General features: G+C 44.7%; 1 protein-coding gene across 1 annotated transcript in view; it reads right to left on the bottom strand.

Annotated features, from left to right (window-relative positions):
- Nucleotides 1-16,034: 16,034 nt before the first annotated feature.
- IL1RAPL2 (interleukin 1 receptor accessory protein like 2) overlaps nucleotides 16,035-27,660 on the bottom strand; it is a 672,443-nt gene continuing 660,817 nt past the window's right edge. The window contains exon 11 of the mRNA XM_006127932.4: nucleotides 16,035-19,611. Within this exon, the coding sequence (XP_006127994.2) occupies nucleotides 18,914-19,611 (698 nt within the window). The 3' untranslated portion in view covers nucleotides 16,035-18,913. The remainder of the gene's footprint in view (nucleotides 19,612-27,660) is intronic.

Here is a 27,660-nt window from a genome sequence, read left to right on the forward strand (position 1 = left end):
GGACCAAGTGAAATACAGAAATCTAAGCATAGTGCATTTACACTATTACAGGTTGAACCTCTCTTGTCTGGCACGCTGGTCTGGCAACATCCGGGGTCTGGAATCATTTAGTTAGCCAGATGTCCTCTTATCATGGGTGTGGCCAAGTTTCCTATGGTCCCATAAAGTTTGTTTACAGCCACCAGCCCTGCCTCTCAATGTTCTGTGCTGTTATTTAGCTCTGATTTACCCCTAATTGTCTTCCAAGAGCCCAGCAAGCAGTGGAAGTGTTCGTGCTGCTGCTAGACAATATTGACCTTTCATGCATGGTTCAGTACCCAAGGGTGCTGGACTACAGTGGTTCAGGTCCCCAGGGTGCTGGACTAGAGAGGTTCAATCTGTACCTTTATCAACCAAATTGATAATCTTGTTAAAAAAAGATATCCAGTTCTCAGGAAAGTGTGGTGTTTCCATGGTGACTGCTATTTTGGCTGGCGGACCAGAGGCATCTCGACCTAGAAGCATCAGCTACTGCAGCGTTATCTAACAAGCCACAAATCAGTAGCTAGAGGATATATAACTTACTTATCCTCTGTGATTGGCACAGAGGGCTAACTTGTAACACCCACCCACCACTGCGTTACTTTCCCTTTTGCATACTTTCCACCTGCATAATCTTAGCACAAGCTTTTGCTCCTTTGGAAAACCCAGAGCAATCTAAGTAGATGAATGGGCGTAATTAATGCTTACAATCGAGGGAGCCAATACCAAACACACACAAGCAGAAAGTAAAAATACTTAAGGCAGGCAAGCCATTGGATGGCTTTGTTTAAACCAACTTCGAAGTAAGGAACTGGAATGAGGAGACTGTCAAACACCACAGCCATGTACAGTCTGATCCTATAAAAGCCCACAATCCAATCTCCTTCGACGGAACAGACTCTCTTTATTCAGAGGAGGATGCTCAATATACATTACGGCTGCCTCTAGACTGGCAAGTTTTTCCGCAAAAGCAACTGAAAAACTTGCCAGCTGTCTACACTGGCTGCTTGAATTTCCGCAAGAACACTGACGATCTCATGTAAGATTGTCAGTGTCCTTGAGGAAATGCTATGCTGCTCTCATTTGGGCAAAAGCCCTCTTGCGCAAATGCTTTTGTGCAAGAGGGCCAGTGTAGACAACGCAGTATTGTTTTGCGCAAAAAAGCCCCGAGTGCGAAAATGGCGATCAGGGCTTTCTTGCGCAAAACTGCATCTAGATTGGCACGGACGCTTTTCCGCAAAAAGTGCTTTTGCGGAAAAGTGTCCGTGCCAATCTAGACGCTCTTTTTCGCAAATGCTTTTAATGGAAAAACTTTTCCGTTAAAAGCATTTGCGGAAAATCATGCCAGTCTAGATGTAGCCTACGTGTTGGGTAGAATGACTGTCACAAAATAACCCTCTCAGTTACGCACACACATAGGACCTGTTGTCGTGTGTAAGTGACGGCCGTGATGGGGTAGGAAAGGGCACGCAAAGCTGGGATAGGACGGGGTTCTCTCCTGTAAAAGGGAGGTGGTGGCACCAATATTACACTGTGGCAGGAGAGGAACGCAATCCACTCAACATTTCTAGACTCCTGTGGAAGCGGGATCAGCTTATCACCTGGTTCCCCACAAATTCTCTCTTCATCTCCCCTCCCTTTGACTCCAGTCTGGCATTTCCCCCATAGTCCTCTGGGGCAATAAACACCACCTCAGGGCTCTTGTGTCAGCAGCAAGGAGTGGAGTTATGATTGTGTTATCAAAGTGCTTTGGGGCCCCATGTGTAATCGCGACGCCATTGTGGTAGATGCTGTCGAGCCCCCTAACGAGAGGTAGTCCCTGTCCTGAAAAGAAGAGGCAGGTGTCGGGTGGGAGAAAGGAAGTGTCGCCATCTCATCTAACTGGTGAGGAATGGGGACAGAGAGAGGCTGAGTGACTTGCCCGGTGTTGCGTAGGTAACAGGCATCTTACCTCTGATGCTTCCATTGCATCAGCAGCCCCTCACAGGTGTTTTCCCAGCTGAGAAAACTTCTCCCCTTCCGAGGCAAACAAAAAGTCCCTCAAATTCCAAAGGCTTTACTTCAAAAAATGCCGGATCTTTCCACACAGCCTGGTTACCGGGCCACACTCCTCCCTCCAGGGCTTGTCAACCATCGCCCTTCTCCATGGTGTAACACCATTTGGCCCTCCTCAAGCTGTAATAGCTTCCTTTCCAAGTCTGTCCCCTGGGTGGCTGGGCCCTTTCCCCATCACCACCACTAAGCAGTGACAGAGAGGATCCCAGACCTTCTTTCCACTACGGGCGCCTGCCCTCGGGTCCTACACAATGGGAGGTTGTTTACCTTCAAACACGACTGTCTGTGCCACTGCTTCCCAGGGCTGTTTGCCTGCTGGGCTCATTTTTGTTTAGGCCTTCTCTCATCTCTAAGAATCATAGAGCTCTAGAACTGGAAGGGACCTTGAGAGGTCATTGAGGCCAGTCCCCTGCCCTCATGGCAGGACCCAGTACTGTCTACACCATCCCTGACAGCTGTCTATCCAACCTGCTCTTAAATATCTCCAGAGAGAGAGATTCCACAACCTCCCCAGGCAATTTATTCCAGTTTAACCATCCTGACAGGAAGTTTTTCCTAATGTCCAACCTAAACCTCCCTTGCGACAGTATAAGCCCATTGCTTCTTGCCCTATCCTTAGAGGCCAAGGAGAACAGTTTCCCCCCTCCTCCTTGTGACACCCTTTTAGATTTGTGAAAACCGCTATCATGTCCCCCCTCAGTCTTCTCCTTTCCAATCCAAACAAGCCCAATTCTTTCAGTCTTCCCCCACAGCTCCTGCTTTCTAAACTTTTCATCATTCTTGTTGCTCTTCTCTGGAACATCTCCAATTTCTCCACCTCTTTCTTGAAATGCGGTGCCCAGAACTGGACACAATAATCCAACTGAGGCCTAACCAGCGCAGAGCAGAGCGGAAGAATGACTTCTCGTGTCTTGCTCGCCACACTCCTGTTCATGCAGCCCAGAATCATGTTGGCTTTTTTTGCTACAGTGCCACACTGTTGACTACTATTTAGCTGTAGTCCACTATGACCCCTAGATCATTTTCTTTCCAGCAGTCCTCTACAGAGTCCCCTCCCATATACCTTCCCTGGCTTCCACTCCATAGGGAGCCATTGCCTACACTGGCACACCTCTCCTAGTGCTCCTTAAAGCATGAGGCAGAAGAAGCAGCAGAGCTATATCTGCCCAGCCCTGTCCTGGCCACACCCAACAATGCACCGACTGGTGCATTACTGAGCACTGTCACACCCAGCCCTGTCTCACTGAGCTAGTGGAGGGCTCTACAGTCTCTCCAGCCCAAAATCAGAGACTACCAAGAAAGCAACGACAAGTGGGCAAGAGCAGCATGCCAGAGACAGTAGCCTGACAGCCTGCTCTGGAGAGACTCCATAGCTGGACAGAGAAGCAGCCAGGTCCTGGCATGTAGTTAGTACCAATGGGTATATACAAGGCAGTGCGCTGAAGAGCCCCACAGGAGTGGTTATCCACATACCCTGCTGCCATTGTGAGGCAGGTCAGACACTGCAGGTCTGATTTTACGTGTAACTGTTCAAGCAGAACATCTGAGGTGATTTGCGCCCTTTATTTTCCTGTAGCACTAGTAAAGGAAACCTCTGTTGCTCTCAAAAGTCATGAGCATTTACAGGAAGGGCCTCATGCCTGGAGCAAGTGCAGCTGTTTATTCCACGCTCATACACAGTTTAGCTAAGACCAGAGGCGGGCAAAATACGGCCCACATCTGGCCTGCCGAGCCTTTTAATCGGGCACGTGGTCTCCCCTTCAGGGCACTGCTTGGTATCTACCCACTGGTACTAACTCAAAGTGGCTGGCTGCTTTATGTGCTCTCTGTGCTGTCAGGGGAAGAGGAGGTTTTGAATGCTGCCCCCGCCCCCAGCGCAGTCTCTCAGCTCCGACTGGCAGACAGCCACCTGGAACAGCCGCTGCTTTAAGCCATTTGGGATCGCTGGCAAGCAAGGAGCCTGCCTGAGGGCCCCACTGCGCTGCTGGCTGGGAGCTGCCTACGTAAGCTCCCTCCAGCCAGAGCCTGTCTCTGGCACCCCACCCCCTCCTGCACTCCAACTCCCTGCCCCGCATCACCACTCAAACCCTCTGCAACTTCCCACCCCAGGCCCGAATCCTCTCCCGTACCTATACCTCCTCCCAGACCCTGCATCCCAATCCCCGACCCTAGGTCACAACCCCTTACTTCGCCCAAACTCCTTCTCAGACCCCCCACCCTCTCCTGGACCCCCATTCCCTACCCTGCGCTCCCTTTGGCACCCAGTTTCCATCCCTGACCCTGCACCACTGCCATAGAAAAGAGCAGCCCTTGATCACTTACCAGAATCTTGGAGTGTTCCCCCATCACCAACAAAAATTATTGTCCGCCCCTACCTAACCTAAGACACTAGGTGACAGCAGAAGAGGCAGGTGTACCAGAACACCCTGCAGAGGGGTCCTTCCCTAGGCCTGTTCCCTGAGCCACAATGGGAAAACTCCCTAACCCCACCTAAATTCTCCCCATTTCTGAGCATCAAGCAGCTCTTTTATAACCAACCCCATTCCCCCAGCAGGCTCTGCTTCAAGCCTGTAGTCATGTGAGCATGGTGGACTACAATTCCCAGAATCCCTGTCTTTAGAGGAGTAGAATTAGGCTGGTCAAAGACCAGCTTTAAAGGCAAGGACAGTGCTTGAAAACTGAGCAAGGCCTCCCCTGAGTGTTGGTGCAATGCCTCAAATCACAAGTGCTCTGAAGGAGCTGTCTGCTCCCTCCCCTTGGAGCACCTCATCCACACCCCCAAGCTCCAAACTGCTGCCTCTCTTCAGCCTTTTACCTCCCTTCTCCTCAGACTTCTCCTTCATGCAAGGAATCCGGGGTGACTTTTTCTGAAGTGCTGAGCTGTCGTGAGAGTCAACCTAGTGCTCCACTCAGGCATCTTTTGGTCTGGAATCTGCTGTTCCCCTCTATTCCCCTGTGGGTATACAGGGACAAACGGGCATAACTCCTAAACTGGGCTCAGCAGGTTTTTATTACCCAACAGCTGTTTGGGATCAGGCCTGTGATACTGATGACTTTACTCACAGGTTGGATACATTTAATTTTATGCTGCCTTGTGCCCAGGCAGATGAACAAGTTTTCTTTTTTTTTGATAACACTACAAAGGTGTTTCTCAGGCAGCTATAGCTAGGTTGGCTGGTCAGAATATTTTTCCCACTCAGTTCCAAGCCTGAGCCTTGCTCTTAATCCATTCTCAAAGGCTGCAGACGTTCCATCCGACGCATGATCCTTTTCAGTGCTGCCTATTTCTGCTTTGGTCCCACCACTGTTCCTCAGTGCTGCTGTAGCTCTCGGAGATGTTTCTTTTTTTTAAATGAACAAGCCACAAAAGCAGCAGAGAATGCCAATACTTATTTTTTGGACTGAGGTTTACCCCGCAGAGATTGTTTTTTCACCCAGACATGTCCGTCTGTTCAGCCAGATAATGGTTTGCTTTACTTAACTATGCATGAATGGGTTTGTGTTTTCTCTTGACATTTGCATGAACAATGTAGCAATGGGCCACATTCAGTGTTTATCCCTCCCTGGTTTTTTTGAGGAGGGGAGCTTATTTTGACGATTCTTCTGTACCTAGGATAGTGGTGCTTTGTCAGTCATATTTAATACCATCACATGCACCGGAACAGTGATTAAACAGTCCACTATCTGTGCTGTTAAGATATTCATCCCTGCTCTGTGTTGTGTGTGCCCCTTCGCATTGTTTATTTTTAATGGCATTTGGGCTTTTCTTTGTATGACCATTGTTTTCCCCCACGTATCCCACTTACAAATCAAAATGAGACAGATTTATGAACTTGACCCTAGTTGGCCAGTATTTCTACTGGAAATAATTTTTTTTTTAAAACTCGGAAATTGATTTTCTTCCATTTGGCTCGTATTTGTGTTTAGAAAATATTAAGTCTGTGTGTGTGTGTGTGTGTGTGTGTGTGTGTGTGTGTGTGTGTGTGTGTGTAACTTCGCATAGGCGATTTGTTTAGTGCTTTCCAGTGATGCACACTGTGCTAAGGCAATGAGGAGTCCAGTGGCACCTTAAAGACTTTTGGGTAGAAGCTTTAGTGGGTAAAACCCACTTTGTCAGATGTGTGGAGTGATAAGGGTAATCACATTTCTTTCTTAGCTGCCGGGGTCAGGAAGGCACCTTCCTCCCTCTCCAACCCATACAACATTGCACAATGGGTTGCATGGGTTGCTTTTTTTTTTTTTAAAGATACAGTTCAGAATTTTCCATCTTATTCCCATGTTTCTCCCTAACGCAGGGATCTTAAACTCCTGGGCCACGGGCCAGTCCTGACCAGAGTGGTTGTGCAATCCGGATCAAGCCTCCTGCTGGGCGGACATGGGCCTGTTTGTTACCAGCCCTTGAGCGAGTGTGCCCACAAGTGTGCTCCACTTCCCCCTACGGCTCCAGGCACTGTGGGGGGTGCAGCGGGTACGACTGCTGCATGGCACTAGCCTCACCCTGGTGATCCCCAAACTTGTAGGCACCCACTGCCTTTCCGCATATTGCACAATGCAGGTAGGAAGCAGGGACCAGAACACAGGACCACGCCCTGGCTGGCAGGTCCTATTCTCTGTGCTTCTCTCACACTACACGGCTCAATCGGTGCAGCTGCAATTGAAGCAGCAGCACCAAGTTAGCAAGTCGGATGAGGACACGCTATATTTACGGGCAGGGAAACTTTTTCTTGGCTGGCGCCTTTGACCCACAGAGAAATCTGTTGGGGGCCATGCGTAAATGAGAAGAAAAACACACAAACCAAACAAATAATCCATTCCCCCCCTAAAAAAAACCCCCTTCACTGACTTGGCTCTCAACTAGGGCTGGCCTTTCCATGAGGCGAACTGAGGCGGCCGCCTCAGGTGCCAGACTGTGGGGGGGGAGGGGGCACCACTCGGACCCAGAGTGTAGAAAATTGTGTCTGCTGCTGTTAGTTCTCCGTTATTGGGGTAGGGAGCAGAGCAGGACCATGAGAGGAGCAGAACAGGAAGGAGGTAGAACTGAGACCTTTCAAGGTTTTGGCCCAAGCGAGGGGGCGTCATTTGAGCTCCCCGCCTCAGGTACCAAAATGTTGTGGGCCGGCCCTGCTCTCAACAAGCAAAGAAACAAACCAAACCAAAAAACCCGCCCACCTCACTGACCTGGCTCCCAACTGAGAAGCAAAAAAGAAGAGACCCCTCACTCACACTCAGCGTGGGCGCTGGGGGCTCTGCTTGCCCTCCAGGCCTGGGGGAAGGGAGCCAAGCAGATTTTGGGAGGCCGATAGCGTGAACGTGGCTGCAGGTTGCCCTGAGGTACGTCAGCTTATATCACTTACACAACTTAGGCTTTGTCTGTACCACCACGGGCTGTTGACCTAAGTTACGCAACTTCAAAAACGTGAATACTTACTGGCTGTGTCTACACTGGCATGAATTTCCGGAACTGCTTAAAACGGAATACTATTCCGTTTTCAGTTTTTCCGGAAAAGGAGCGTCTCCATTGGCAGGCTGCTTTTCCGGAAAAGCCCTTTTTCTGGAAAAGCATCTGTGGCCAATGTAGACGCGCTTTTCCGGAAAAGACTACTGGGCTGTCTACACTGGCCCTTTTCCGGAACAGTGTTCCGGAATAAGGACTTATGCCTGAGCGGGAGCAGAATAGTTTTTCCGGAATAGCGGCTGATTTTGTACAGGAGAGCGTCGTTGCTTTTCCGGAAATTCAAGGGCCAGTGTAGACAGCTCGCAGCTTATTCCGGAAAAGCGCCTGATTTTCCGGAATAAGTGGCTCAGTGTAGACACAGCCTTAGGGTTGCTTATTATGGTAAGTCATAAGAACATAAGAGCAGCCAGACTGAGTCAGACCAAAGATCCATCCCGCCCAGTGTCCTGTCTGCTGGCAGTGGCCAATACCAGATGCCCCAGATGGAGGGAACACAACAGGTAAATCTTACGTGATCCCTACCTTGTCCCCCACCTCCAAAGAAAGAGAAGTGACGGACACCATGCTGACCCATCCTGGCTAATAGCTAACCTCCATGAATCTATCTAGCCCTTTTTTGAACCCTGTTCAAGTCCTAGCCTTCACCACATCCTCTGGCAAGGAGTTCCATTGGTTGACTGTGCACTGAGCGAAGAAAAACTTCCTTTTGTTTGTTTTAAAGTCGACAGCTGGTGCTCTCCCATGGATACTGCTTCCTCTTCTCATTTTGGTGTAGTACCATAGTTGATAGGAGCGTGCTCGTCAGGCTACACATGATAAATCGACTCCTGCTGGATTGATTGCTGCCCATCAATCCACCCTGTAGTGAAGACATGCCTTTACATAGTGTAACTGCACGAGTGTCGATCAAGCCTGAGAGTTGAGAGACCTAACTTCAGTCTCTGCTTTGTGGGATGACCTCAACCTCTGTGTGTCTTCATTTCCCATTTGTGAAAACTGAGGTCGCATCATTGTCCTATTTAGTGATGTGGGCTCAAGTTTATTTCATGGTTGCAGGGAGCTTGGAGGCCCTTTGTGCAAGCTGACAGCTCTGCGTTCTCTGTGAACAACATAAGAAGATGCTTTTGAAAATTAGGTTCTCTCTTTAATTTCTTTAATTTTTCTGTGCTCCCGTGTAGCTACCGGCAGATGCTACATTTCACGTACATAGACAATGGTCTTTGTATATTGTAGGTTAACATTTTATCATCTCATTGGTCATGGGTCTCACTGAGTAGCCTCCTAGGGTATGTCTACACTAGAGTTTTGTTGGAAACATGGCCAACAACACTTCAGGAACATCCACACTGCAATTGCATTCTTCTGCAAGAAAATCGAAAGAACAGAGGGGTTTTTCCAGCACTGGTAATCCTCATGCTATGATGAAGAAGCCTTTTTGCAAACAGTTCTTTCGGAAAAAGGCGTGTGTGGCTGGGGAAGTGGGAGGAAGAGGAAAGAGGAAAAAGCACAGGTGCCCTGGTGGCCACTCCATCCATAGCAATCACAGCTTAGACGCGAGACAGCGTCCATTCAGTCTGGACGCTCTCCTTCGAAAAAGCAGATCGCTTTTTTGATGTGTTTTTGCAGTATGGATGCTCTCTTTCAAAGACATTTTTTCAGAAGAGCTCTTCCAAGAAAAGCTTCTTCTGAAAGACGTCTGCGGACTAGACATAGCCTTAAAAGGCTATAATACATAATATCTGTTCAGGGGCAGGGCCTGGATTTCTTCTGGAAATGGGACTTGGTAGCAAAAGCAACCTCCCCTCAAGTTTTCTGCAGGAGAGCCCCTGTCACGAAGCCCGGTGCCAATTCTGAATTCCACATCGTTTGCATTCGAATGTCAAATTCCCCAAGACTCCTCCTGGTGAGAATTTTCATCTTCACCTTGGCTCTGCTCTAGTCTTGTACAAACCACTTTATTCACATGGAGCACAATCTGACAAGGAGCTGAGCCGCCGGGGCCCCTAACCAGCAAAGCAGTTGAGCACACACATAAGCACATCAGTCAACCCACTGAACTCTAGCCCAGTCCCATGGGTTTTGAATAAGATTGGTCCCATTGGATTTAGTGACAGCTGTGGGTATTGAGCACTTCAGCACCTCGATCTAATTCTGTTTGGGGGGACAACGTTAATCATCCACATTTGAAAATGTTGGCCAACGCTAATACCGGACAGCCATGTATCCCAACAGCAGAAGCCTTCAGGAAGCTTATAACATTCGTCAACAGAAGAGAGTTTGTTTGGACTTTGCTCTTGTTTGTACTGGAGAAAAGAAAGCTCTTGCGACTTGATACAGCCAATTATATGGTATCTGGCGTGGGCACAAAATAAATGAAGGGAATAATTTACAGTATATCTGCCATAACAATCTGGCTCATCTTGAAAAACTTAATTTTGTGTGTGTATTTGTTTCGCTGTTTGGTCTATAGCTGGGCAGCTATACTGCAACAGAGTGAAAATGCTGACAGCTTGTGTTCTGCTTCTATTGGCAGGGTTACTGTTTTATCATTTAAATGACAAATGTTTTGGCAAGGTTCAATAGCATTTGCTTTCCACTTTATACAGATTTTCTATATTTCTCTGTCGTGTGTGCTTGTTAAACCCTATTTTGCTTCTCGCCATGTAAGGTAGTTAGTGTATTAACCATTAGGATGATCAAATGTCTTTTTGTTCTGATTATTGAAAAGGGCATCCTCATTTTAGCATTACAGGCAGTTCAGCTCAGTTCTTCGGGGGGAGAAGGGGGAAGGTTAAATACATCTCCACAGCAAGGAAAATTAAACCAGCGCTGTCTTTATGGAACACAAGTGGGCTGTTACTTTCTAATTTTCTAATTTAATTTTTTTCTATAACCTGTAAGTATTCCAACAACTTGTGGTTTTTTATATGAACTATGCTAATCAGTGCAGAAAGACAGGTAAATATTTTGGTAAGACTACTTTTGAATTATTGAAAATGTTACATACTCCACAAGTTTATTTAGAGGGACATTTCATGCATTTTTCATGAACGTATAAACCAATAGACCAATATTTACACAAGTAAACAAACAGGTGCATTATTGTGTAGCCCAAGGTCCAGGGTGCTTCAGCAGCTGCCCTGGGATCTACAAGTTGTGGACAACAAACTGCGGTACGTTATTTCCTAATTCCTGCCAGGATGTCCCCTCGGCCCTCAGCATGGACTGAGATGGAAGCAGCACACAAGCGGCATGCAGAGAGGAGGGGCTGCTGAACTGTGATCCTGTTGTGTGTTTTTACAGAATAAAACACACACACACACACACACACAGTTGTGTAAGCAGTCATAAGGCTTCCCCTCTGCTGAATAACCTCACACTGGTCTAGTGAACAGCAGGCCTAACAATTATTTTATAGTGTTCAGGATCTATTTTCCCCAGCATGTACCAGCCTTTTCCAGCTAGGCATGGCAGAGTACTGGACCGAGGGCAAAATTCTCAAAAGCATCTAACTATAGTTTGAGCATCAGTTCCCATTTTCATAAACGACTCGGGTGCTTTAAGGCCTTGCGTACACTAGAAAAATATTTGTTGGTAGAACTGTCAGACCACCCAGCAAAGACACAGCTGATACCGGCAAATAAAAATGCCTTCCAATGGGAGTACTGGTTGAACTTCGCGGCTGTGTCTAGACTGGCAAGTTTTTCCGCAAAAGCAGCTGCTTTTGCGGAAAAACTTGCCAGCTGTCTACACTGGCCACTTGAATTTCCGCAAGAACACTGACGATCTCATGTAAGAAATCAGTGCTTCTTGCGGAAATACCATGCTGCTCCCATTCGGGCAAAAGTCCTTTTGCGCAAAGCTTTTCCGCAAAAGGGCCAGTGTAGACAGCTCAGATTTGTTTTCCGCAAAAAATCCCCAATCGCAAAAATGGCGATCGGGGCTTTTTTGCAGAAAAGCGCGTCTAGATTGGCACGGATGTTTTTCCGCAAAAAATGTTTTGTGGAAAAGCATCCGTGCCAATCTAGATGCTCTTTTCCACAAATGCTTTTAACGGAAAACTTTTCCGTTAAAAGCATTTGCGGAAAATCATGGCAGTCTAGACGTAGCCCTCTAGTCTGGCACCCTTAAGACCTGACCGGTGCCTAACCAGAGATTTTGCTGAACCACAGTGGGTCAATATTGTCTAGCAACATCACCAACACTTCCACAGCTCGCTGGGCTCTTCGATGACATTTAGGGGTAAATTAGCTAAATAAGTACAGAACACTGGGAGCCGGGATGGGTGACTGTAAACAAACTTCATGGGATCGCGGGAAACTTGGTCACACCCATAAATGGACACCTGGCGAACTCAAATCATGCCAGACCATGGATGTTGCTGGACCAGAGAGTGCCAGACTACAGAGGTTCAACCCGTATTTGGCGTAAATGAGTTACCTAATGTTAAAATGGTGCTTGGTAAGTTTATGAATGGGATATATGATAGCAGGCAACTGGACTGAAGGATCCAGGAGGTCCCGTCTAACTTCACGCTCCTAACAGGAATTTGTCGTGCACTGGGCCATCAGATCATCAAGACGACATGGTAATAGCAGGTTTAAAACTAATAAAAGAAAGTTCTTCTTCACACAGCATGTTGTCAACCTGTGGAACTCCTTGCCAGAGGAGGCTGTGAAGGCTAGGACTAGAACAGAGTTTAAAGAGAAGCTAGATCATTTCATGGAGGTTAGGTCCATAAAAGGCTATTAGCCAGGGTATAGAAATGGTGTCCTTGGCCTCTGTCTGTCAGAGGCTGGAGAGGGATGGCAGGAGACAAATCACTTGATCATTGTCTTGGGTCCACCCCCTCTGGGGCACCTGGCGTTGGCCACTGTCAGCAGACAGGATACTGGGCTAGATGGACCTTTGGTCTGACCCAGTATGGCCGTTCTTATGTAATAGGCACAGAATAAACATCTCGCTTGATTAATAGACCCCATCTTGATCCAATCTGCATCTGCCACATGGTGTTGGCTGGAGCGCTGTACTGTTGGCAGTCGCAGTGGGCTAAAGAACCTTCTGCCCTCTCGTCCCTTGAGGGTTGGAGCGCAGCGGTGCCCACTTCCCATAGGCAGAGTTTGTAATCCCTCTGTCCTAGCTGCATCGGGTACCCTGGGGAACAGCAGGAAAGCAGAGTTGGGAAGGTTACTGCTAAGCTGCAGAACAGGGAGCTTCTATCTGCCAGTTCCAAGATGTTGCTCTCTGCCAGATACCATCTAAAGGCTGGACCACCTCTACTGAACAAAGTCCTGGCCTCAACCTACTAGAGTCAGAGCCCCCCAGTAAACCTCCTAGGAACTCACAAACATCACCTCTGTACTGCAAGAATACAGGGACTCTGATACAGACGCATCTCCCCCTGGTTCCTGTGTGGTATAGCACGGTGCTTACTCCTTGGGGTTCCCGGAACTCCTGTGGCTCCTGCAGGCTGGTGAAAGATGCATAAAAGGCCACTTGGGGCTGGGGAAAGTGGAGGGCTCACATAGATCCGTCACACCCAGCAGTTCCATGCCAGCTGCCTGTGGATAAGATGCAGAGCCCCTCTACAGTAGACTTAAATGCCCTTGGCATTTATTGACCCAATGCAAAGCTGGCTTATGCAGCAGTAATGAGCTACCTCGCCCCTTACTGAAACACCACAGGGGCGGGGTTTGACCCGTGGCATGCACTGAGGACACATAGTCCACCCGTGAGCCACGGCGTCACTTCAGAGCAGTTGCACACAGCATCCAGATGGTGCGGCTGGGAACTCTTACCAAACTGGCCTTGTAAACAAAGACGAAACCTCTGTTCTCAAATCAGCTATTGACTTCCTGGAGAGAGTTCAGTCCCAGGTCAGCATGTGTTGGAAATCTTCTCATCTCTACAGCCTCCCATATGGAATCTGTTAATGGTGGGTCTGTCAAGGTACTCAGATCAGTTCAGAAGATGGAAAATGAAACGCCCAGGTAGGACAACTCCCCTGAGGGCTTGATCCTGTGAGCTGTTGGGCGTCCGCAGCTCCAACACTTCCGAGGATTGGGCCCAGAGAGACCATGTGTTAAAATGAGGAATCCCAGAACGTGAAAAAAAATCAACAATAAAAATTCCTATGGGTTGTTCAGCTCTAGGGTTTAACACAGCCCAGTGATTGGGTTTTATTCAGAAGGTCTATTCACAGGAAAAGGGCATTTTTTGAAAGGGACCAGTGTGAGTTCAGCAACGTATTTAAATATGTGTTTAATTTGAAGCACCTGCTATGTTCCATGGAAGTCAATGGAATTTAAGCATGTGTTCAAGCATTTTGCTGAATTGGGATGGGATCCTGAACTGGGAAAAACTCTGGTGAGAGCAGAGGTAGTGATTTTTAAAAAGGCATTTGTTATTTCTCCCCTAATTCCTTATCTTGTTTATAATTAAAAGGTACACTAAATTCCTTTCCCAAGGCTAAACAGCTCTGAAGTACTGCAGTCTGTATCAGCATGGAATTGAAACAAAGCAAAACACAAAACCAAGTTAAGAATGCAGACAGGCTGAGATAAGTAAAGGGTTATTCGCCTCTTTGTTTCTTTGTGTTTCTTTTCTGTATTATTCCAGTAAACCTGGATCTTTAGAGTCTGATCCAAAGCAAGCTGAAGCCGAGGTGAGTCCTTCTAATGGTTGCAATGGATTAACCTGAGGATGGCCACATTTAATTACACAGCCTTCTCATTCAGCAGCTAGTGAAATGAATATTAACTATTGAAACACAGGTCCATAACCCCCACCTCCCCATAGTATGATTCATTATAAGTACACAAATAATTCCAAGAACAGTCAATACTCTGAATTGGCATTTCAATCACAGGTAAATGCGCTGTGGTCTGAATTCCCCTCACTGGAACAGAATTAGTAGAAAGACTGAACAGATTTATATTTCCAGCTTTAGGAATCTCATTTTTTAAATCAATTTTCTTTTGGGGCCGCCTTGATTTTCTTGAAGGCGTTTCACATAATAGGACAAATGAGCGTAAGATAGTTTTGGAACGCTATTATCGATACCAGAAGACTTACCCGGCGTTGACCCTTCAGGGCAAGGGGCTGGCAGTGTGTGTGTGTGGGGGGGGGGGGGTGTGGGTGGGTGAGAGGGGCGGTTCAGGAGTCAGGGCCGGGCCTTGGGGATGTGGGAGGCTCCGAGCAGGAGGGTGCGGGCATGGGAGGGGGCAGGAGTTAGGGGAAGGGGTGAGGAGGGGCTTAGGGCAGAGGTTGGGGTGTGGTCAGTGGCTTTTCCCCAGCTGAAGCCCAGGGCAGAGGGAACTGCACACCTTGCCTGCTGGCTTATCCCTGGAGTCTAGTGCGGGGCTCTCTCATTCCCCTTGACGCCTTCTGGGGCAGGAGGGCATCCTTCCCCTCCGGCCCAGCCTAGGGCAAGGGGGCTCCTCTCCCTCTGGCCTGGGGTGCGGAGGCCTCTTTCCCCCTCACCCTGGCCTCTCCCCGAGAAGGGGGGGCTCTCTTTATCCCCCCAGTCCCTCCCAGGGCAGGGGGAGTGGCAGGGACTGTCCCCTGGGCAAGGGGACCCCAGTTACCTGATTTGCTGGCCAGGCCCGTGGTGGTGTGGCTTCCCACCAGTGGATGCTCTCTCCATAGCTCTCCCTCGCTGCCCCCGGTGGCCGCTCTCAGATCGCATCCTTCAGAACAGCGGCCACTCCCTTTACATGTTATGGAAAACTGTCCTTTTCCTGGTGCTCCCGGTTCTCCTGGCACAACCCCACCCTGACCCTGCTTTCAGCTAGGAGAAGAGGAAGTGGCATTTTAAATTTGGTGGCCCTCGCTCTTACTGTTTTCTAGGCGTTCTGGAACAAACGGACTTGTAGATAGACAGGCGCAGTCTAAAATGACGGAGATATGCCATTTTAAAAAGATGACTGCCACCCCAAACCAGAATAACCTCGTGGTTGTCAATTAGACCAATGATTCTCAACTTTTTTTTTAAAATAAAGCACTCCTTTAAAAAAAATTATAAGTCCCTCCAGTATCTACAGTTTTCAGAGACACAATTTTTTTCTACCGTTGCAACACATTTGTTTTAACAGTTTTCTCCAAATTTCAGTTGTGTTGAGGTACCCCCCAGACATCTGTCAAGTACCCCTCAGGGTACTTGTACCACTGGCTGAGAAACACTGATTTAGACAGTCATTTGCAGTCCACAGCCTGTACATTATTCAGTTTGATGCTGTTCCCCTCCCTCCGTTTGAATTGACCATCTCTTTATTGTCAGTTTGCATTGCTAATTATTTCTTTTTCAACCAAACTCACTTTGTCTAAGCAAGGAGAACAAATATATTGTTTTTTTAAAAGAAAATAAAGTTAAATGACATGTCACCTGTAATTCCTTATTTCAGGCAATGATGTTCTCATGGATGTGTTGTAATGTATTGCGACAAAAGCTATCTTGGCCTTGATCCATTCCTCAGAGAAGCCAAAAAAGATGCCCATTGACTCTAAGGGGAGTTTGATAGGGCCCGTTAGGTTAAATTCATCCCAGGTACAGGGAACTTGTACATTGTCTATGCATCACTGAGGTCTCGGCTTAACACTAATACTTTAACAACATTTATCCAGACTCTTAACTGCTACTTACGAAAAAAACAGAACTGCACCGTGTAATTTCATTGTAATGTGAATTGAAAAGGGTGGTGTCCCTTGCTAGATCTATTCCCCTTTCCCATACTCAAAGGAGAGGGATACAGCAGGTTCCAAGTTATGTATATATTGTAGCAATATGTGATACACAATTGTAAATCGCAGATTAAAAAGCAGATTGTGATTTGTAATCTAGTACTAAAATAGATACATAGATACACAATGTGTTCTGGAAAATGACAAAACTGTTCTTTTCATGTTACCCCAATGCAAATGTGACTGCCGTTTTTGTTGAGTATCTACTCCTTTAAGATACATATTGTGGCCAAGCAATTGAAATTGATACCCATGTTTAATCAAAAGAAGCAGCTAGAACTGCATATGTTTTCAGAGTTTGCATGCTCAATACAGAACTAGTAGGTTTAAAAATCTCAGTGAACATTCTATGTGAATTAAGAAAACCTTAGAATAATGTGAAACTGAAAATAAACTACAGCTTTTCACTTAAACATATGCAACTCTCTTCATGCAGAATTTTGTTTTAGTTTTTTAAAGTTACACTTTGCATTAAAGAACATAACCAGTGTAAACACAATCTGTAACACTTATAAAACAGTGCAAATGTTGTAAATTTCATTTTTTTAAATACATGTATTCATAATGGAGGTAAAATCACCTTCATTCTCCATAGAAAAATATTTATATTAAATACCTACATATGTTGAACTTAACTTTACAAAACAGTAAGTTATAGTTCCACATTTGTAATAAATGACTATCATTTCTATGTTTCCACGTTTAATGTTAGTGTCAAATGCATGTGTCTAGAAAAACAAAATAAGCTTGTATTATTGAGAACAGAATGAAAATACTGCAGTTCATAACTAGCGTGAAGGGGTGCAAGAGAAAGTTGATAAATATTGTGAGAGCAGTAATGGAAAATACAGAACATTTATGGATTATTGCACATTTGAGTTCACTCTTACAACCTTTGGGCAAATGCGTAACTCTTTTGACCTGAAGTTGGTATTCATTTTAGTTTTTCTGTGCTTACGATTTAAGAATCATTTTCAAAATGTGAGAATACCTTGATTCCTATCTGAACCCCAGGCAGCTACGTACAGAGTGCAAATGTTAACTTATGCAATCAAAAAGCAGCAACACTGACAAAGAGATGTTACCCACTGAAATGTGGTAACATTGCCTCTCCTAAAATTATTTCTGGAGCTGACACCTCAAAGTTTATGGAGGCAAAACTCTCATGGTGGGCATACCCTCACTGAAGTCAATGGGAATTTTCCCTTGCTAAAAACTGCAGAATTATATCCTGCCTCCATTATTCAGAACTTTTTCTTCAAATGCTGTTGTCTCCTTTGGCCCAATTCTCTAACCCTTAATGAGGTGATTAATCCTTACAAATCTGAATGGTTTCCATGAGACTCCTTGATTAATTACTTAATGATACTTAGGACTGGGAGAATGATTTTCATCCATAGAGCTCAGAACATTTACCAAGAAGGATAAATAATAGTATTCTCATTTGAGAGAGAAACTACTCACATGAGTAAGAAACTCATGATCTGACCTCAGGAGCTGCTTTGCATCCCAATCTACATAATGTATTGTTTAAAGCACTGAGAAAAGAAATGCTTCAGCTTGATCCATAGTAAAACATACATTAGCAGCTAGATATAGAGACAGCATATTCTCTGTTTCATAACTACATTTCAGATGATTATCACTGCAATTGAAGTCATACAAGTAGTAAACCTGAATCATTTAGTACTTAATCTCTGAATATTGCTGCATTCATTTTCTATTGCTAATATTCTCAGTAACATGTACCTTTTCAAGAGCCACTCTTTCAGTTCTTGAAAAAAATATGTAAAATGACATGGCCATTAGTACATATCCTACAACAGGTCAGAAGATCTTAAGTAATCATACTTTTGTTTACAAACAATGACATTTGCACTTAGTGTTTAAAAATGCCATTTAAAACTAACATTTGTGAAATAATGTAATAAATCGCAAAAAGTTGATTGAAATCATCCTAAACCTCTGACAATATGCTAATCAATCCTAAATAAATCCACACACGAGGAAAAAGATATGCCTTAATAACAAAATGAATGGATGCTGATGTGAGCAGTTGATTTATTCTGCAGTTACTGTGCACTTGATTGATAAAGCTAGAAGCTCTTCATCCACAATATTGTGCCAACTGGCCATCTTCTAAAACACACTTTTGACAACCTTATGGGAAGTGCTTCTGTTTGCTCACCCAGTGTGCTCTACAAAGATGTATTTTCTTTTATAGCATGTTAAATTTAGAATTTGCAATCTGTACTAAAGTTTATATTTTCTTTCTTTTTCCAATTTTGTGTCAATAGTTGAAATTCTACAACATAGAGATGTGTGTTGGGGATAATATACAGTATTGAACTTCCATCCATACTGGACTGTAAAACATGTATGTTAAATCATAGGATATATTTTCCCCCTTCAAAGAATCAATAAAACTGTACATTAAAAGATGTGAACTACATATTGAACTACAAAAGAAGGTCCCCCTCTGTCACTAATTTGGAAATGTAAACAAAAAAGTTCAGGTACAAAAGTGAGCAACTATGCCTCTGCTGCAAATAGGATCTGGCATCCCGTGGCATTGATTTAATGTTCTTTAAAAATTGGTCTTCGTGGTGCTCGGAAAGCATCTCAGAAGAGTTCTCATCTTCACTACCAAATATCACTTGTGAAGCTAAGTTCCCGGGATGATAAAGGTAGCAACGGGTTGTTCCTATGAAATTCTTGGGTGTCCTTCATGGTGTTGTTAAGAGGTAGCTGTCCATTTAGTAGTGTCAAGGGTATGTTACAATAGGTGTGGTGATTACTTATGGAAGCTATTGGCAAGGTGGCAGCTGACATGTCATATTCGTACCCTCTGCAATAATGTCTCGTTTGTGTGGAATCTGTTTGATGGTAATCAGCTATATCTGCTTGAGATGCTTCCAAAGTGGAGGAGGCACCTGTCATAGCAATAGAGGGTACAGTTTGAAGGTCTCCAAAAAGTCCCTGTTCCGCAGAATCCAGGACTTGGCGCCGAGATAATATCTCTTTTTTCTTTGCTGGCATTTCATAGACTAAGTGCTTCCAGAACTTAGAATTCAGTTTGCTGCTTTTTGGTCCTTTCCACTTGACCACGGAGAGAACTTTGATGGTGTGCTTTAAAGATTCCACTTCGTGGTAATTCACTTTCCCTTTTAGGTCAACACACTCAATCAAAATCACTTTGATTTCTCCACTGACTAGCATGTTATGGAGTTTGTTTTCCATCGCAAAAATACTCCATCCTCTCCTGAGAACATAGTCTGGAGTTAGCACGATAATGAGTCTTCTGCTTTGCTCAACACATCTTGTGAGATCTTCAATGTATGCTACAAATTATAGAAAGAGAGAAAGAATAAAATAAAGAAGTCTATTGTAGCCTTGCAATTAAGTATACTAAAATACCAAGGTTCCCTGAGGGTCACGCCCCACACTGGTTAATGGAGCTTTACAATAGAAATGTGATTGGACATTAATATACATCTCTCTATTTACGTAAAATTTTGAAAACTCTTAGGAAAAAAAAAGTCTTGCTTCTAAGCATTTCCTCACATTAATCATAATACAGCTAAGATTTAACTTCCTCACTGTTCAGCTGTGTTTCAGTAACTTACAAATGACAATATTTGTTTTTCATTTATGGAGACATTTTAGTTCTAGGTCTATTTAACTTTTGCATGAAGTATAAAAGTCACAACACTTGCTATGGCCATTATTAACATTTCTTGGGATTCACGCGAAGGTAATCAGTTTTAATGCTTCAGGGTGTAAAGAACAGCAGGAAATAAGGATGCTTCAGGGTGTATGGACTGCAGCTGATTGGTGTGCAGGAAGGACTCCTCCATCACCACATGTAGAAATTATATAATTGGAAAGATGCAACATGGGCAGGTTTTACCTTCTTCTATGCACATTGACCACAAAGCCAGAATACCAATCTTGGAGGTCCAATGATCTGCTTCAGTATTGCAAATCTATGTGTCTATGTACACAAGATAATTAACAGAATCTTCATTAGCCCATAGGGCAAATAACCCCAAACAAATGGAAAACATAAGTAAATGTAGCATCATTTAGTGCTGTTTATTTTCCAAGACACCTCTGCAAAGGAAAATGTATATTCTACATTCTTTACACATGCTAACGTTTGCAAGGTGCGGGTGTGAACAGAGATGCTGTACCACATCTACCTGTTTCCCCATGGCAATTTATCACCCCAGAATATATCCTAGGGGTTGACCCTTAGTTGATATGTTAGAAATGCCCAACGAAGAAAAAAAAAAGGGTGGTGGAAGAGGGAAGAGGGGGGAGGCAGAGGGAAGAGGTCAGTGAAATGAATCTTACATGAACCTCTTTACATCTATTTATAGAGGTCCTCACCCAAAACCCATTCAAAGCCAAGGAAAGACTTTCAGTGGGTCTTGGCTCAGGCCCAGAAAAATAATAAATAGTGATGAAATAACAACAAATGGTCTGGTAGCACTTTATAGACTAACAAAACATGTAGCGGGTATCGTGAGCTTTCGTGGGCATTTGAAGAAGTGGGCTGTGCCCACGAAAGCTCGTGATACCATCTACATGTTTTGTTAGTCTATAACGTGCTACCAGACCATTTGTTGTTTTTTCCTGTATGGACTAACTTGGCTACCCCCTGAAGCAAGTGATGAAATAGTGAAAACAGAAAAAAAGTGCTTTGATTTTGCTGGTAACACTTTACTTTTACTTTTTATTGCACAAAGTGTCCTTCTCGACCATGCGGGTCAGAAGCGTGCAGTCCGAGAAAGGAGGAAAAGCATGTGTTACAAATGAAGACTTAGACACAGGAGCTGCACACAACATCTTTACTGGCACAGGGCAGGATCTGTCTTACACATACTGCCCTCTAGCAGGACGAATGGTTACAGTGCACTTCATTGATCAACATCTGTAATACTTATTTTTATAGTCCCAGGCATAAACGCCGCAACATGCTTATTAACACCGCTTCCCACCAAAGAGAAAGCTACAAAATAGGCCAACAAACATTCAAAAATAGCTTCACTTTAGGAGACCGAGGGCTTAGTTAGCATACAATCTGCCTTTACCAGTGTTTTATTTCACCACTTATCAGCAAGGAAAAAATAAGTCACATATGAAAAAAGCGAATTTTTATACACCCTCCAGACAAACAAAAATTTCAAGACATACACATACAGTACAAATGTTTAGGCAACAATCTCTTGAGTTAAAGTTTTATGATCATTTACTCATGCAGTATATACAGTTCTTTGAAGTTTTTTTCTTAAATTGGTATTTTTTAAGGGAAAAACATTGCTGTCTTTAAAAGAGTTACTTATTGAAAATTCAGCATTAAAATTGGGGAAAAAAATCAGCAGCACTAGGAAGGTTATCAGCAGAACTGGTGAAACAAAACTTAAGGAAAGGTAGAAGTGTTCAATACAATGGAACGAGATTATCCCAATGTATCAACAGCTCAGACTCTTCATTTTCTTCCTTTCTTTCTGCTCCCAAAAAGAAAGAAGTTAGGTGGGAAGCTTCATCATTAGAAGTTGGATCTGCAAGATACAGTAAAACAACACACCATCATGCATCTTTCCTGAGACATTTTCAATCCTCCTTCAAGAAAGTCAGAATATGGATGCGCACAAGATCACTTCTGGTCCATAGGACACAGTATTGTTCTGTCATGACCAGAAAGTCCCACATATCCAGTTTAATTCTGTGCATTGCTCTGCAAGTACTAAGCATGTCTATTATAAAAACATACATAAACCAATAGATCAATCCATTTCACGCATCTTTGTTAAAGAGTTTGTGGTGATATCTTTCATTGCAGCAATACATTGAATATATCAATTCTACGGAAAACTCACCCGATGCATAACATCTACATCTGAAGAGGTGCTCTGAGGGAAAGACACACGCTGGTTCTCCCATGTGAGCTCTTTACCCCTCTGTGTTTCTCGTTTATTTTGCTGTTTGCAGCTTAATTGGTGGACACTGCAACATTTAGAGCACTTTCTATGGCTGACTAGAATGAGCCCTTACAAGGTTACCTTCAGAGTCCTTTCTCCAACCTCACGTGTGCAGCTGGCTGCTAGACCGACCTGCTCAGCGAACAATGGGTCGTTTGGTGTGGTGAGGATGGAGTTGAGATCAGTGGCTTTCACTCAACTAGAGCCCCCGACTATGCATCCGAAAGGAAAAAGCAAACAGGTTTTGAAACCGCATGGCCCATAATTACACAATCACTCCAATAGCTTGACAGCAGGGCACCGAATTCCAGCCTGAGTCTGTGCCGGCCAGATTCCCATGTGAGTTCAGGGAGCCTTGGGGAGGCATTAATTAATATCATGGTCTGTAGGGGCTTTATGCCAATAAGGAGAATCCGCACAGCCCCACCCTTACCCATTCATGTGGGGCTAGGCTGGGAGGCTGCTACAGGAGCAGCTGGCTGCAGCTTTATACCAGCAGGCAGCTCTTCTTCCAGCAGTATTTTCTGCTGTCAAGTTACGGCCAGAATCTAGTTTGCTGGACAGAGGCTGAAACCGAACACAGGGCCTGTCCACTGTGATTTTTTACAGGGGTCTGTTGCCTTGTGATTTGGGAAATCTGCACTAAACCAAAGCCTGCATTGTTACCCTCTCTGCAAAGCCCCTACCTGTGGCGAGACAGGCAGGCTGGGAATCTCTTGCAGCAGGTGCAGAATATTCTGCTATCACTCTTATGCCATCTGTGAAAGATTGCTCTGAGAAAATATTTCGGACGTGAAACTTACGCAGGGGAATTCGCCTAGGCCAATTTTACACACACACCCCTGTTGGAAAGACAAAAATAATCACAAAGTTCTGCAAATTTCAGAAGCAACATAAAGCTACAGCCATGTAATTACGTATCTTTGAGTGGCATGGCTAATCCTCGGCTGGTAGAAATGAGCAAAGCTGCATTTACTTGAACAGCATAATCTGATTTACACCGGTTGAGGATCTGGCAAAAGTGAGAGGGATTGGGAATGAAGGCTGGGAGGTTCAAAGGGGAAATCTGTGTCCAATCTCGATCAAGAGAATCTGTTTTTGATCAGCAGCATTTTGTGGCTGCAAAGATTCTCAAAGGGCAGTGAAGTAGCCAACCAACCAAAATGAAATGGAAGGAGAAATGTTTAACAATGATCACAACAGGCCAACGGCATCTTGTACATGTTACTTATAATAGAAGTGTAGACTATTTTCTTCCACTATTTGATCTGAGGAAGTGGGTCTGGCCCACGAAAGCTCATCATCTAATAAACCATCTTGTTAGTCTTTAAAGTGCTACATAGTCCTGTATTTTGTTTCATATTACTTATGAGTTTGATTCAGGCAACACATGGTGCACTGTGTCTCCTGTTTTGACTGGTGGATGCCATACTGCAGAAGAGAGTAAGAAAATGAAGAAAGAACTCAAACCCTACAAAATTAAAGCAGCACAGGAGTTTCTTAGTGGGGGGATAAGCTAGTTGAAGAAGGAGAAAAGAAAACACATTAGCCTCCCCCATGGGAGTTTGGTGTATAGAATTGGGACCCTTTGCAGCAAAAGAAAAGAGCAAGGAGTAACACAAGAAAAGGTGGGAGCAGCAAGTTGGTATAATTTTCCAGCTAGCACATGAGTCAGACTTAACTGGGAACTGACAAGCAAAGTAGTAAAGAGAAACACAATAGTAGGTATATACAGTACCACTATAAGGGTATGTCTACACTGCCACTCTAGGTTGAACTAGGATGGCTAGTGTAGACATACCCTAATGTATGTTTTACATATTCTGAATGTAGCATTATTCTATAAGGATTTTTTAGGATCTCACATCAGACACTAAAGAAAATAGTAAAGTTCAAATACCAAGGGCATCAATTGCCTTATGCAACACACATCTGTACTAATGATGTATTAACTCCATTTTAAAAATCACCTTTGCTAATAGGCGCTAAGCCAAAAATGAAATAAAATAATACAAGCTGGAGGAGAAATCCACCCTCCTCCCTTATGTTAGAACTGCCGCCTTAACCTGTAGCTCTGTTTGTTATTGTTCAGCTGAGTTGGTCTGGCTCATGAAACTGTATATATTTTTATTAGTCTCTAAGGTGCCACAGGACTACTCATTGGTCCCTTTTGCCACCTTAAATGTAAATAAAGCAAATAAAAAGAAAGCATCCTTCCTGGTACATGGGCACAATTATATCAGGGAAGAGTAGGCCCCAAGAGCATTCGATTTTTGGAAGCTCTATTCCTAATAGTTATCTTCAGAAAACGTGTTGGCTACTCTGTGGCTGTGTCTACACTGGGCCACTTATTCCGGAAAATCAGCCACTTTTCCAGAATAAGCTGCGAGCTGTCTACACTGGCCCTTGAATTTCCGGAAAAGCAACGATGCTCTACTGTACAAAATCAGCCGCTATTCCGGAAAAACTATTCTGCTCCCGCTCGGGCATAAGTCCTTATTCCGGAACACTGTTCCAGAAAAGGACCAGTGTAGACAGCCCAGTAGTCTTTTTCGGAAAAAAGCCCCGATCGCGAAAATGGCGATCGGGGCTCTTTTCCGGAAAAGCGCGTCTACATTGGCCACAGATGCTTTTCCAGAAAAAGGGCTTTTCCGGAAAATCAGCCTGCCAATGTAGACGCTCCTTTTCCGGAAAAACTGAAAACGGAATAGTATTCCGTTTTAAGCAGTTCCGGAAATTCTTGCCAGTATATAGACAGCCTGAATGTTAAGACTGGACAAGAATATGGGTAATGGAAAAGCATGGGGCCTGCCAGCCCCCTCCCCCTAAGTCTTTTCCCCCATTTACAATAGTCAGACACAACCTCCCGGGAACAGTGGTGGCCCGTCAAAACAGGTGACCTTGGTGGTCACCTAGGGCACCACGAAAAAGCCGTTGAGGGCTTTGTAGGCAGGGGTGCCAATGATGTGCCGATTGCGCGTTTCGCCTAGGGCACCAGTTGTCGGCAGCTCGTCTAGGGCCGCTCCTGCCTGGGAAAAGGACTTGGAGGGAATTAACAAGGCAGTAACACCTACTGGTGGGAGGGTAGGGGGAGAGCAGACACTTCACTTGGGCTAAAGAACAGAGATGGAAGAGTTGGACTAAATTGTTTAGCCAAAGATTGGCAGAACCAGCTATAGTTCAGTGTCCAAACTGAGTACCAAAGCCCCTACACTATCTGCTCTACAGTTTTTAAAACAAATGTGCTTTATTGCCAGATTCTGGCTGAAATGGCACCAGCTCCTCCTGTTTCTGACAGATTTGAGAATTTGTGGTTTTGGCATCTCGAAGGATTTTATTGAACTGTTCAGAGGCCAAGTGCGAGTTGGACTGGCCTATTACTACAGCCTTTGATCTCTTGTTCAGTGAGTGTGAAATGGTGTCAGGCTGTGTGGTCACTATCCTGTACAGTGAAATGACACAGACCGATGTGGACAAATATCCACACGAGTGAGACCAACACATTTATTTGCGCTGCACTTAGAAGTTGGGATTCATAATCAGGATTTGGATACGAGCTTCTCCAGCGTTTGAGAACGTCGGCATTCAGGGATTCAAACCAGCCTATCATAGACATAAGGCCAGGGTCATAAAGGTCAGATAAAGAGCAAGACTTTTCCCATAGTTTCAGTTACGGTTGTTAAATATCGGTTAATGGAATAGTCACGTAACCTCATGAATTCTTATCAGTTACTCGACTATTCTATAGTGCCCGGGGGTGGGGCTGGCAGCCAGTGCACTCTGGCCTCACTCTGATACAGAGGCAGCAGTGCAAGGTGGCAAGTGGGAGCTGGTCCACGAAGGGAGCCAGTTTAAAAAACAGCTCCTCTCATGGACCTGTTGCCCTGTGCTGCTGCCTTTGATGAAGAGGCAGCAGTGCGGGGTAGCAGCAGCAGAAGGTTTGAGCTCCTGGACCTGGTGCAAGCTGGAACTGAGCTGGGCTGCCTGGCTGGCTGGCTTTTAATATACTTTAAATGCAGAGCTGAAGTGGGGGTAGGTCCCGGAGCTGGCCAGCCTGCTAAAAGGAGCAACGGGGAGGGAAAATGCATGTAGTCCATAGCATTAACCTATAAGCTTTTGCTTATCCATTAATTGGTTAATCGACTACATTATTGCATCCCTAGTTTCAGCAGAAGGGGAGAGAAAGAGATTGAAGCATGAGTCTGTTTTTTAGTCCAGGCTCATCTCAAATTGTAACCAGTCCTGGACCCCAGAACGGAAAGGCGAATTTCTTCTTCTATGACAATTATAATCCCATCAATATCAGTGTCCTCTTTAAATATATAGTGGCCAATGTTTAATATCCTACTTCTGTTTAATGTGATGGCTGAAGGGTTCTTCTGTGTCGTGTCCGCTTCATCAAATTATGTGAATTTAGAGTCCCTCTGAGGAAGTTGATTATCCAGTAACAAGATTTACATGAAGTTTTCTAGGTCATTGAACCTACCCCATTAAACTCTCAAGTCCTTGTTCAGTTAATAAGCCTTTTGCTAGGAAACGATTGGGTAAAACATTGAGCAAGAACCTCGATATTTCATGCTTTCGCTGCATCCATACAACAGCTAGAGTGGCTGGAAAATTTTCCACCAGCAGTTTTTTCCATTAGAAACATTGGCATTTCATGAAAATCACAACTCTCCACAGAAAATGGATTGATTTCAATAAAATGTAATTTAAACACTTTGAAATGAAGCATTTTGTTAAGGTAGAGTCCATTAAGGAATGAAACATTTTAATTTTATCGAAACAGAATGCTGACCCATAATAGTTTTTTTTCCAAAAATGTCATTGAGGTGGGAATTTCAGATTTTTGTGTGTGCTTTGTTTCCAGTTCAGGATGAAAATAAATGTCAGAATAGTGGGCTTTCCTATAGAATAGAAATGTCAACTGTTGACCAGATCTCATGATAACTTCCTGAGCCATGTTCCAAATGTCATGTTATTTCCAAGAAACAACATGGATCAAGGACTTTTAGACCCATGTACAAATATGTCCTTCATATGCTTTGTTGTAGCATCATGGCTTCCCTGTCGTCACAGTGACACCAGGGCATCGGACCACAACCAGACACTGAACATGCTGTAACCATGAACTTAAGTTTAAAGCAATGAAGAATTATGAGGCATCGTTACAAATACAAGTATCTAATCCTGGTTTGAATCTAGTAACCACATGCTGCAGGCAGGCCTGTGGACGCTCTCATGCAAGCAGACTGACAATAAGGGAGTGGGGAACCTATGGCCCAGGGATTGGATATGGCCCCCAGTTTGCCTGGGGATCTGGCCCCTTAGGCTTAGGGCTCCCCCAGCACTGGGGAGCCTGAACTTGTGCTCCAGCCCCCTTGCTGTCCCGTCCCCCCACAG

The sequence above is a fragment of the Pelodiscus sinensis genome, chromosome 13, assembly GCF_049634645.1.
Source record: "Pelodiscus sinensis isolate JC-2024 chromosome 13, ASM4963464v1, whole genome shotgun sequence".
NCBI lineage: Eukaryota > Metazoa > Chordata > Testudines > Trionychidae > Pelodiscus > Pelodiscus sinensis.